The sequence below is a fragment of the Egretta garzetta genome, unplaced genomic scaffold, assembly GCF_000687185.1.
Source record: "Egretta garzetta isolate BGI_Z169 unplaced genomic scaffold, ASM68718v1 scaffold16, whole genome shotgun sequence".
Lineage (NCBI taxonomy): Eukaryota > Metazoa > Chordata > Aves > Pelecaniformes > Ardeidae > Egretta > Egretta garzetta.
The window spans coordinates 3,713,053-3,726,428 of record NW_009260022.1 but is presented as its reverse complement, the minus strand read 5'-3'; the positions used below and the strand labels follow the sequence as shown (position 1 = coordinate 3,726,428).

The 13,376-nt window shown below is 36.0% G+C and overlaps 1 protein-coding gene across 4 annotated transcripts in view; it reads left to right on the top strand.

Moving 5' to 3' along the window:
- TLK1 (tousled like kinase 1) overlaps positions 1–13,058 on the top strand; it is a 61,183-nt gene extending 48,125 nt beyond the window's left edge. For all 4 annotated transcript variants that reach the window (XM_035896228.1, XM_035896227.1, XM_009640771.2 and 1 more), the window contains 8 exons: positions 2,263–2,344; positions 2,629–2,720; positions 2,807–2,896; positions 3,672–3,841; positions 5,205–5,340; positions 7,822–7,933; positions 8,221–8,328; positions 11,323–13,058. In XM_035896228.1, coding sequence (XP_035752121.1) covers positions 2,263–2,344; positions 2,629–2,720; positions 2,807–2,896; positions 3,672–3,841; positions 5,205–5,340; positions 7,822–7,933; positions 8,221–8,328; positions 11,323–11,499 — 967 coding nt within the window. In that variant the 3' untranslated portion in view covers positions 11,500–13,058. The remainder of the gene's footprint in view (positions 1–2,262; positions 2,345–2,628; positions 2,721–2,806; positions 2,897–3,671; positions 3,842–5,204; positions 5,341–7,821; positions 7,934–8,220; positions 8,329–11,322) is intronic.
- The last annotated feature ends 318 nt before the right edge of the window (positions 13,059–13,376 follow it).

Genomic DNA, 13,376 nt, shown 5'->3' with positions numbered 1-13,376 from the left:
CTTTTTAGACACAGTAGAATTATATATACACTAAGACTTTTAAACATTAAAGCAACAAGGTGTGAGATTGTACTTAACTGTTTTAATGGTCCCCATACCTACCCTGCAGGAATACAGAAAACTTTTGTTCCCATGTGGCTGTAGTGCTAATTGACAGCTAAATTAGTGTTGTGTTTCGGATATGAAAAATAATGGGTGTTGATGCTTACAGTTCGATGGCAGAATATTTTCTTTTAAAAATAAATGTCCTACAACAAATAAACAAGCAGTTCTTTGCAGGTTAAATGATAACCTTTTTTAATCTTTCAGCATTTGCATTAGAAGAGTGGGGTTTTTTGAAAAAAAAAAGGGATGCTTCAACAAGAAGGAATAAATGCCACAGAAAAATGATGGGCTTTGCCTGTGTAAATATTGCATATGTGGGCCAAAGAATGTCCAAATTACAGTCCCAGTTACAGGACATGGACAAGCAGAATACTGCAGCTTCACTGGTCATTTTCTGCAGTCAATGTTAACACATTTTATGGAACAGAATGGAAAGCTTTAAACTGCACGTTCATATTTTTAGGGAAGTTTAGATTTGAGTATTTACCAAGTGGCCAAGCTGCAGCTTACAGTGTAGAAGACAGAAGCAATGGAGAAGTTATTTGGGTCTGTAGCCCCTGCTGTCTTTCCTAACATGCCTTGGCAACTTGGCCATTTGATGAGGGAGAGGGTTCTGAAGCAAAGCAGCTGTTGGGTCCTGACTCAAATCCTGTTGGGTTTTCAGCTTCCAGCTGTGGCACAAAGCTGAGCCGCCTTTCTTGTTCTAGCAATGTCCCTCTGCCCATGTATGCCCTCCCCAAATGTCCCAAATATAAAGTAGGCAGCAAACTCACCTGTTCAGGGTTCCAGCCTTGACAGTGAAGAGTAGGAAATACTGCCCAGTTTAGAGATGGGTAAACTTGTATGTCTGCTTGTGTCCTTTACAACTGCACTGGAATAACAGGACAAGTGGAGAGTGTGGGTTAGGGCTTCCCTGTCGTGGTTTAGAGTCCGCATGTTGCTGGGGCTACCTGTAAGGTGCAGATTCTGAGCCACGGAGAGCCACATGGAGTAGCAAAAGCAGCAATGGAGAGGGAAGGTGATAAGGTTCATAAGACTGCTAGAGGCATATGTGTAATAGAAGGACCAAGAAAATAGAGATCTAAATTTGTTGAGTGTGGTTTTAAAGAATTGGGCTACTGGTCATGTGACATTAATTGCCTAATGATGCTACTGTTAAATTTGTTACTTCTTCTACACTGAGTGAATTACTTACTGTTTATGATTTTTTAAAAAAAATCTTTAGCACCGAAATATGTATTTTCATAGTGAGGAAAGGGAAAGTTTTATGTTTAAAAGGGGCACAGTAAGCAAGAACATGCATCTTCCCTCAAATACTTGACTATCTATGACCATACCTCCAGAACTGTAGAGAACATGGAAGGATGGGATGACCTATTAGCAGACTAGCCCTAAATCCTTCCTTAAAGTTTTCTATGGAGTGTAATTGGGAGGTGGCCCTAGCTCCATGAGTATAGTTATTTCATCATTGGACTAGAAATGTGATGGCTATTCACCTCCCTTCCCCCTGGTTGGATGGAAGGATGTATTTTGTCTTCTGCGCATTTCAGGAGAGAGTATGGTCCTTTTCTCTGTTCTGCAGCATCATTTTGTGTTTGGAAGGGGTGTTTTCTTCTTGCTTTTGATGAGAGTACAAGCAGATACTCAGTCCTTTAGTGTGTTTTCCCCATATTGCTGTTTGTTATTTGTTAACTTCTTAGTGTTACATAAAATCGATTTTGTTAAAAAGAGGTAGGTATGTCCAACAGGTCTGGTCGTGTTTCACGTGAAATTGGAAGAATATCCTCCTTGTCTGTTCCAGAAAGCTGAAGTTTGAGACTTCTAAAATCTGGCACGCAATAAAGAGAGCGCCCTTGTATTGCATGTTTAAATTTAAGGGTGCTTTTCTTATCCTCACAAAAATAGAGAAAAATAACAAAAAGTTTGCCAGAGTTGACTGGTTTGACAATGGTGTTGTGATAGCATTTGTACACTAAATAGTCAAAAGGTACTGAAATTGGTCATGCTGTATAGTTGTGCTGTAAGGTTACACATGGTGTAATATTGTTCGGCATAGTAAAAAGAAAGGTTATTTGAGAAGTAATACTAAGAGATTTACATTTTAAACTCTATTTGTATATCATAAATAGAATTAAATGAATTTTTTTTTCTTTCAAGATTTAAAGATCACCCCACGTTGAATGAACGGTATTTGTTACTCCATTTACTTGGCCGAGGTGGCTTCAGTGAAGTATATAAGGTAGAGTGTTGGGTCTGCTAAATCTAATGTTGGAGCCATGTTTGTTTGTACATTTAATTTTTGAGGGGAAGGGGGAGATCTAAATAAGCTGAAGGATTGTAATGTGGTATACTCTTTAAACACTGGTTGAGCAAACTTCGATTAACCTGTGGAGGGAGGTAGAATTACAATAGACTTGTCAATAGACTTGTGAATTACATGCCATTTTATTTCCTCTCTTTATTGGGTGTTATTTTTATCATCTTTGGTTATAACTTTCCCATATTTGTGGGTTTCTTTTTTAGGCTTTTGATCTTTATGAACAAAGATATGCTGCTGTGAAGATTCACCAGCTTAACAAAAGCTGGAGGGATGAAAAGAAAGAAAACTACCACAAGTAAATATTAATGACTTATGCTTCATATGTTAAATTGAATAGCATTTTATTGACTGTAGAAGGTTAATGTATCCATCTTCTTTTAGACATGCCTGCAGAGAGTATAGAATACACAAAGAACTGGATCACCCCCGGATAGTTAAACTATATGACTACTTCTCCCTGGATACAGATACGTAAGTACATAAAATGGTACACTTTCTAGAACTTCGCACGGATTTTAGTGCCATGTCTTAGATAAACAGAAATGAAAAGTATTTGACCAAAATTAATATATTCTTCCTTTCAGCCAAGGTGTTAAGGGTTTCCTTAAGGGGACTTAAAAAACCTCAACCACACTAGTTGCAGAATTTTGTCTCAGTTAAATATTGCAGGCCTTCTATATAGTGATGAAAACAGTGTTTTGCAACACCTGACTAGCAAGCCCTACAGGATGTCCTGAGGGTGAAAGGGACATGCAGTGCTGTAATGTTTTTGGGCAGAGCAAGGGCTGCTGCAGGGCAGCTCTGAAAGTCTGCCGTAGCTTAGACAAGTTTCCAAGTCTAAATGACATGAAGAGCATTATTAGCTTAAGTGTAGCCCATGGTCAGTGGGCTGCACCTCTTTGCATGAAAGTGTGTCACATCTTAAGGGATAGCGAATATATTTTTCTACTGAAAAATGTGCCTACATAAATAATGGGGGTTGTCAATATGGATGCGATATGGATGCATTTTGGTGAGTATGATTATTATTATTTGGTGAGTACTCTTTTGGTGATTATGAATATTCTGACTGATGTCAGTTTTCATAAGCTGATAGTTAATGCCATGTTTTATTAACAATTTCATTCATGTAATGTAATATTCAGGCAGCCATTCTTAAACCAGTATCAAACTGGGTTGTCATATCTCCATTTCTGATTGTGCAGTTTGATACGTTATTTAATTTTGTCTCTGAATTCTGCCCTAGGTTTTGCACGGTGTTAGAATACTGTGAAGGCAATGACTTGGATTTCTATCTCAAGCAACATAAATTGATGTCAGAGAAGGAAGCTAGGTCCATTGTAATGCAAATAGTAAATGCACTACGGTATCTCAATGAGATCAAGCCCCCTATTATACACTATGATCTTAAACCAGGTAAATGAGGAATGTTATGAGTGAAAATGTCTTTTTTTTTTTTTTTTTTTTTAAATCCTTTATTTTGTTTGTAATTCATGCCTGAAAAACACTGAAATTATATTCTGTATGTCAGGCTTATTGTTAAACAACTGAAAAAAGCGTGTACTCTTCTTTCTAGATTTATTGCCAAAAATCTTCTGTCTTTTCTTTGGAAAAACATTTGTTTTAACTTTTCTACTTTGTATTTTTTTGCTTCGGATTTGTAGAAAAAAATTATATAGCACATGATACATATGTCAGGCTTATTGTTAAACAACTGAAAAAAGTGTGTTCTCTTCTTTCTAGATTTATTGCCAAAATCCTCTGTCTTTTCTTTGGAAAAACATTTGTCTTAACTTTTCTACTTTGTGTTTTTTTGCTTCGAATTTGTAGAAAAAAATTATATAGCACATGATACGTACATTGGTATTTAACAATATAAACAGATAAGATCATTAGTTGGCTCCATCCTGTCTGATCATTGTGGGATGCTGATGTGTAAATAATGTTTTCCTTATGTACTTCTTAGCCTATAAAGGGCTGAAGTAGGTAATCAATCACTTTCTGCATTGCAGCATAAGCACTTCAAAACAGGACTTTACAGAAGTTTTCTTTACAGTGAATAATAAGCATTGTCATAAATGATGTATTCTGTCTTGATTCCATGGCCTTTGTTTTACCATCTTGCACGCTTGCTTGTATTCTTCACGTACTTTAATCTGCTACACTTCCAAGCGTGGGGTTGTAATGTAACTCTTAGTGCCAGTGTGTTTGCTTGCTGCTGTGTAATAAATGGTTCATATAGATTTCTCTCATGTTACGGAATTGTACAGAATTTATTCTTAGTCTGATTAGTTTTTGTTCTCAGAGGAACACCATCAAATAACTTCTATATCAAGAAATTATTGTGCAACTTTAACACATGGAGTAAGATTCATAGTATTGCAGCAATTACTTGGCACAATTTTGTGGCATATGCAAGCCCTGAAACCTGTAGTGTAGGATTTGTTCTGGGCAGAAAATTATGAATCTTCATTGTAACTGGTGTATAGTACTGCTATGTTTTGGTGTTTCTTCACTATATTTTGATGTTTCCTTGCTGTCCAGCCAGCTCCCAGCTGAGGGAGCCATTTCAGATGATGATGATAACCTAGAGAATTCCTGAGACTGCACTGAAATGTGTCATAGTCAAGTTACTCTAGACTTGAGGATATAAATATGATGTGAAGTTGCCACTTACCCCTCATGAAGTTAGATGTTCCTGAAAATCGAACCTGGTTTTGAAAACAAAGCATTCTGTTAGCTTTTTTGATGTCAATTCTTTTTTTTTCCCCCCGGATAGGTAATATCCTTCTTGTAGATGGAACAGCATGTGGAGAAATAAAAATTACTGATTTTGGCCTCTCCAAAATAATGGATGATGATAGTTATGGTGTGGATGGAATGGATTTAACTTCACAAGGAGCAGGAACTTACTGGTAATGCCTGGTTTGATTTTGTTGTTTATAGACTCTGGGTCATTGTTCAGATTTCATACATGCTCCGTTATAAAGCTAATTTGGAGGGAGCGCTAAGATTAAAAATACTAATGTGGATGACAAAGATTTTTGTGCAATACTGTGAATGCTGATATTCCCAAGTGTTAGAGTGGTAACATAGTAAGATAAGAGAACATGAGTGTGTATTTTTTATTTATATACATAAATATATAAAAATGTGGAGATGATTCAGAAACATGGTCTCCCTGAAGAAGCTAGTGTTTAATCTTTGGCTGCAGGTGGTTGAAGACATTTGACAGAGCTATGATGATGAAGTGTGGGTGCTTAGTCCTTAGAAATCTTAGAGCAGGGATTACCAGCAGGTAATGTCCTTAGGACAAAAGAGTATTTACTCTTCCATCCTAAAGGTTAATGACAGCTCAGCAGCTGTGATTTGTTTTCTTCATGCGCTTGCATGCTTGTCCAAAAACCTGAAGTTTTAGAGCTGCCTTCGGAACAGCAATAACAATAAGTGTTCTACTGCTTACAGAAAAGCTGTTTCTAGAATTTGCTCTCTAAAGATGTAGCTGCTTCATGGCACAGTAGCTCTTAGAGCCTGGGTGCATGGTAGCTGTGTCAGAGTGTGTTGGCCCGGTTATTACTTGTGAATTCATTTGCTCTTTGTCTCCTACTTCTGCCTGTAGCAAGATCAGAGTCAGGAGCTGAAACCTAACTCTAAACTGAGAAGCCAGTGTCATTCCCATTTGCTCTGCAACTTTTCCCATATTGGGAAGTCGCATGTAATAAAGTTTTTGCCTTTTCCTTCAGTTTTTTTAGAAAACAGACATACTCTTGCACAAATACTAATGCACACATGCTGTGAAAAGACAGTTATTCAAGTTGAAGTATTTTAGAAGTGTTAGGCTTTCGATAACTCTTTTTAATGCTTTACCTATTTAAACACCAGTTTAAATATTTAATTGTAAGAACATATGTCAAAACATTTTGGCCACAGGCGCTAGTGGTGCTGTAAACTGAGAGATCAGAAAAGGTCTGTGACCATTATAGGTTCATGATGAGTCTCTGCATTTCTAATTCACACTTTCTCGGAGTCCAAAATCTTCGTTAAGGAGGGAAATATCTTGAGAGAGTTAGAAGTGGGGGATGAGTCTGGTTAGAGGAGATTGCACAAACTGTCAGCAGCATAGTCCTGGAAGGGATTTCTTCAGTCACTGGGTCTGGTTACCTGCCTTTCCAGGCAATTAGGTCACATAATCTCTTCGTAAACTTACAGACATTTGTATTAAATTTAGTTAGTGTTTTGTCCCCAGTAATCTGATTTGAAGTGTGTTCTGTAACCTCAGTTCTCTGTTCATTAGAAACCTAATCTTCTAATTTACAGGCTGTGTTTATTTGTGACCAGTTTATACTTGTTTGTTCCTGTGCTAACACTATCCTCCCTGAAGTAGGTTGTTTCCCTTCCTAGTACTTGCTCCTTGGTGTTTTTATAGCCTTCCATTTTTTTCCCCCTGAATTGTAGGCTCTCCATTTTCAGATCACTTTAGTAGCTTTCTTTGCACTCACATCACTTCAAGCTTATTTTTCTTGATTCTTGTTAACAGAATTGTAGACTAGTATTCCAGAAGAGATTTTGTGACACTGTGAAATTAATTTTTGTGTTGCATTCTTATCTCATTTTTTCTACTTATTTCTATTTCCACAAATATTTCTTCAAAATTTCTTTAAAGCCTTATATGCTGTTGATGAAAGAATGTCTGGTCTGTAGTTGCTCTAATAGTTTTTAATGCCTTTTTCAATTTTAGATATCACAGTCAATAATACTTAACTGCCCCCATATTGATATGTTTGGGAGGTTTTGCTTGTTTTTTTAAAGGAGGTTCCATTTCACCAGTTCTTTTGTCATTCAGGAATGACACAGGAACTTCCTCAACTTTCAGCTCTTTAAGTATGGCTTCCTGCAGATTATAGGCATGAAAATAGCAATCACCTTTGTCTACCATATATGCCTCTGGTTAATGCCATAATTCTTACTAAAAATTTAGGTAAAGGGTCCTTAAGCCATGTCTACATTATCCTTGATTCCTAGCCAGGCCTTGCTGTAAAATGCCCTATATGGCTTTCATCTTCTATTGCTCTGATAGATGGAGAAGCTTCATACTTAACCTAGGATCCCAATTTTTTTTTAAAAAAAAGTGATAATTAGTGATTTAGGTAAAGAATGTTAATACTTGTGCTTGTATGAAATAGACCTTCCGTATGACTGACTGACTGTACAAAAAACTGTAATGTCAGTTTTGATGGGTGTGCAAGGTGTCGGAATGAGGATCGTAAGGCAACTGTACGGTTGTCAAAAGGTCAGAGATGTGCGCATGAAGTGTTTGTATAATTTGCTGTTTGAACAAGTTCTGGTGATGCCATACATCTACTTGCAGACACTGAGATGCATGTTTTGTTTTCCAGGTACTTGCCTCCGGAGTGTTTCGTAGTTGGCAAAGAGCCACCAAAGATTTCTAATAAGGTTGATGTATGGTCAGTTGGAGTAATCTTTTTCCAATGCCTTTATGGTAGAAAGGTAAGAAAATATGTTTGAAAATCTGAGAGCTTTAGTGTAAATGCCTGTTCCAGTAGACTGTGACTTATAGTCATAAAGACATGAATGTACATGGAAAGTTACTTGTGTTACTTTTTGTGGTGTGCTTTAATATTGCAAGAAATGTAGAAAATTGACTGAAACTTTTTTATTTACAGAATGGTTAGCACTTTGTATTAACACTGCAACAACTTACTATATCCTAAATATTTATGAAATCAAAGTAGTTGGATAACTCTCATGAAGAAAATCATGTGCTTATTTTTCAGCCATTTGGCCACAATCAATCACAGCAAGATATCTTACAAGAAAATACAATATTAAAAGCTACAGAAGTTCAGTTCCCTGTCAAACCTGTTGTAAGCAATGAAGCCAAGGTAACTTCTCATATGATCTCTGAGTAACAGTTAAAACATTTATCATAAAGGATTTAGCTGTAAAATTGCTGTGAACTTAAGAATACTGTGGGACATAGTAACTAAATGTGTAGGAAAACGTAACAGAGAACTAGTGATGTTTTCATTTAAGCAAACTTCTAAAAATCATGTACTTCAAAGTGAGACTATATATATATATTCCAGAAATTTGCAAGCAGTTTTAAAGTAGGCCGCCTCAAAAATCGTCTGGTTTGCTTTTTCTCAGAGGACCTTATGTGTCTCACTCAGGCTGTCTCACCAGAAGTTCTTGTGAAATACTTTTGCTAACAGTAAAAAGGTCTTTCTGAAAATAGTGAATGTTATTCTCTGCAGCCTTACTGGCTTGAAGAACTATTTGACTACCGAATACCTGGAGGATATGCCTGCTAACACTTTTCCCCTTGAAAGGTCATAGTATGTGTGTATTAACTCAAAGCTGAGTTTAGAAACATAACTTCTTAAGATTAAGAACCTATAAGATAGGTTGATGCTGATTCAGGAAGTAAGACTGCCTAAGTAGTTGATCTGCCATGAAAGTGTGGATGGCAATGTTTCCTGTATTTAAGAATCTTATTTTGAAATCTCTGTAGTATCAAACTCATCTCCACAGACTAGCTATTCAGAAACAGATTAAGGTGATTTCCCAAATGGTTGCTGCTCTGAGCATCCATCACACAAATCCAATTCTGTGAATATGGAAGAAAACACTATATATGTGTTATTTGTTTGTAAAACTGTCGCAATTTTTGAAACATATATTCATGGCCAGATGCAGTAGAGATGTGCTTGTTGAAAAAAATGTCAAGATAGTAGAATGCCCATTCAAGTTTCAGCAACTAATTAAACATACTTAGATTTGGGACACAAGCTGCAAAAAATTTAGGAATGTTAAAATTCATCTTCTAAAGATTAAAAGGAAAGGAAACCTATTTCTAGAGGCTATAACTTCCCAAGAAAATAAGTCTTTCGGGTACCTAAACCCGCGGTTGCAATTTGTGGTATATTTCCATTGGTTATATTTTCTAAAAGCAGCGTTACTGAGTGAGTTGCGATTAAGGTTATGAAAATCTGGTTGAAGAATTGTAGTTTGTCCTGGGGTTTTTGTTTGGTTGATTTTTTTGTTTGCTGTTTTTATTTTTTCACCCTCATTCAGAAAAATTATGTCCCTTGAATGCAGTTGACAAATATGCGTCATATAACTGATAACATTACGTGTTAACAGTTTATATCCCTGTCTTTTAACTTTGCATTTCTTTGTCATTAGTAGTTTTTATATAGAGGATGTCAGGAAAGAGTAGACAGTTCAGCATGGAGAATTGGCAACTTACTTTACGTTCTTTGTGTATTCCATGTTCTGTTTGTTTGAAAGACTAAAATAAGCTTTCAGTGTTCTCCACTCTTATTAACATTGTCACGATAGCTGTAAGAGAGAGGGAGGAATTATTCTCTGGTGGAAATGCTATAAACCAATTTCAGACAAACTTGTAAATTCAGAGCATTTATAATGACTGTGTAGAATCCAAATTGTCTTTCAGATTTATAGGCCTGGCAGTTGGAAAAGAACAGCTTGTAAACTGAAATTCTGATTTGGAAAACATGGAGATGAAATAAATATGGAACCTGAAATGACATTGGTAGTTGGTTTTCAGACTGTAACTGTCCTTTGATGATCCTCCTCACTTTTTCCTATTTTGTGCAATGTTCTCCTTTGCATCGCAGTAATGTGTCTACAGTGCCACAGAAGCATGGAGTATTTTACAGACATTTTAGACACAAACTGTCACTCTGAGGATGTTGCAAACAACTCTTAGCAATTCATTTGTTACAAAGGATTTATTGTGAAGAATTTGGTTAAAATCCATAATGTCCAAGGACATGTGAATATATATTAACAAAAGTGCATGATTTTTATTTTGTACCTTGTTCATGCTAGGTATGTAAATGATAAAAGTAAATTCTAGCAGGATTCTTTGGAGCATGTATTACAGATTTTTTTTCTTTTAATCTCCAGTTTTTAATTGGAGCAAAGAACAAACAGCTGAACAGATTTATCAAAGAAAAGATATGTAATTCTTTTAGATTAAGTTCTAAATTAAGTAATGATGTGCTAATCAGTTCTGTACAATAATAAGGATTTTCTATCATTAAATTTTGAAGCCCAGGCTCTCGGGAGACCAAATGTTCTGTGTATTCTAGACGTAAAACTTGACAGAAACTTTCAGCACAGAATGATTGGCTTACATTGCCTGGACCTAAACGTAGGATAACATGGTGTCTCAAGAACAGTCCTGAAGCTAGCTACAGAATTTTTCAATTGATGAGATATTTTTAAGCAGATGGGATTGAGTTTCTTCTGGGAAAGGAGTTCCAGCTAGGTAGTAGTTTCTTAAATAGTCTATTAGTTATTTAACACCTATAGAACATGGTAACCACTATTGTCAAATTTCACATTTTGCTCTAGTCTGTCATGGCACATGTGGTAATGTCTGTTTTCGAAGGTCAACTAAAGCGTTGAAATTTTGTCCCTGCATCTTCCATCTACACTTCAACTGCACAGCTGGATGGTTTTAGAAGCTCCGTGGAGCTCCTGTCTACTTTTTCAGTCCTCTAACATTTGCTTCTGGTTTTTACTAAGCTGTTCAGTCATAACACATGCAGAATTCTAATTGTGTGAGATGGTAATGTTTACTTGTAGATATAATTCCTAAACATGGAAATACGTATTTGAAGTGTGATTATTTGAAGCCAGTTAATTTGCTGGGGATTTTTTTTCTGCTGTGATGATACATTTTTTCATTGGACTCAGTAGTAAAATGTTACACTGTTGTTTGAATTTAATTACACAAGAACAAGAATTTGTTTAGAAACTAGTTTATCCAGGAGGACATGCATGTTTGCTTCTAAGCAGATGTAATTTTTTGAGTGGTATTGTAACTTTTTACATTTCTTTTCTAGGCCTTTATCAGACGCTGTTTAGCATACCGAAAAGAGGATAGATTTGATGTCCACCAGCTGGCTAACGATCCTTATCTTCTCCCTCATATGAGGAGATCAAATTCTTCAGGAAACTTGCATATGACTGGGCTAGCAGCATCCCCTACACCACCTACTTCAAGCATTATTTCATACTGAAATGTCTCCAACCGAGGAATGGCATGATACCTTTGTGTAGTTTCCAGATGCAGACTTGAGCTTGAAAGCATTTGAGTGTTTTTACACAGGACAAATTTGATAACTGTGTTTTCAGACTGAAGTCCTTCTACATAGTGTCATTTGTATGATTGGAATGGATCATGGACTGTGAATAAATGTGCCCTTCTGAGAAATACCTTTAAACATTGAAGGATGACACTGCCTGTTACACACTAACAGGTATATTGTGTTTAAGACTGAAGAAAAGGTTTTTAGTTTTTTTCTGGGGAACATTGTAAATAATCTTTTTAATACTTAAAGTACATTTGGTTGATACTGGAAAGTCCTAACATGAAGGGTAGTTTTTCATTATTTAAATAAAAAAGGGTAGTGAGCAAATTTGAAAACACAGGAAAAATTCCGTGCCTGGTAATAAACTAAACAAACTGCCATCTTTCCAAGACATTGAGCTTTTGAAACCAAAGTAAGGAGTGTGAGACGGTCAAAGATATGTTCTGTATCAGATTCCTCAGATAAAATTGTAGTATTTTATTTGGCGACTCAGGCTTGTACCTCCAAAAATGTGGTGGTGTTTCACTGAATTGAGATTGGAAGGGCGATAGGGAATTCCTGGTACTTATTTCTTAAATAGATTTCTAATTTTGAAATCTGCTCAATTTTCTAAAAATGCTATACTTGCTGTGGTATTGAAACTTGTGAAACTTCCCAGGCTTCTGATAAAGCAAGCAACAGTATGAAACCAAATGCAGACAGGTCATGTAAATGTTCTATGCAGGAATAATGATAAATTCCCTTCTAGCTCTATTGTAAATTGTTGTACAGATGTCACATTTTCAGTTAAATTTCAGCAACTTATTCCTGTACAAATGTTTAAAGTATGGCTTTTTCTAATTGGATATTGTATTTTTTTTAAGTCTCCCTCAAGGCGCTTTTAATTGCTGCTAAATGACGTTGCTTTTACTTTTGCGAAAGAATCGAATGACCTCCTTAAGGTGCAAGTCAACTGTACGTTATAGAGAGATTAAGAGTAGGTAATTCATTAACAATCAAGGCATGTAAAACAGATCTGTGTTGGCAATATACAGTACAGTTCTTTAAGTCAGTTTATTGCGTTCTCAACCCGCAGAGCGCATTGATACTAGATGTAGAAGTTGCTCATGGTTATTCTCTATTTCTGGAAGTTCCTATCAACAAGGAAATGTTTCTTGTGGCTTGTACAGATATTTTAAAATGTGAAACATTTTCTAACTGCCTTGTATGGTAGAAACTTATTTTTCAGAACAGTGTATCTCTCTCCCGTTCACTATTCTTTTTACTATCCCATTCTTGATGCTGAGTACCTATATGTAATTTTGTCCATGTTGCAGAAAGAGGAGGCTGTATTACAGGTTTTCATTTAGTATTGTACAGTTAAACTGTTGCTCTTGTTTCTGATGTTGCAAGCCATTTTGTTCATTGTATATAAAGAAACATTAACTGTCTCTTTAAGATGCTGCTGAAATTGTAGAGAATGTAGCCAAACCAGTAATAAACAATGACAGTTGAAATTTCAAGGTTTTCATTGTGTGTTTTTGCATTTCAAGGAAGGGCAAATCAGCTAACCCTATCACTGAGCTACACTTGGCTATTTAAAGCAAACTCTCTTTAATTGCAAACAAAAGGCCAATAATAGAATAATTAATTTAAGTAACATTGGAGGTGATAGGGGAGGATTCCATGAAACTTAAAACATCTGTCATAATGACATAACCAAAACATCATTTTACTGAATAGAAACAACTTCATGTATTTCAGTGGGTCCTTCTAGAATTCTTTAACCGTGGAATAAAATTAGACTCAAATAGTGACTCTTTCTG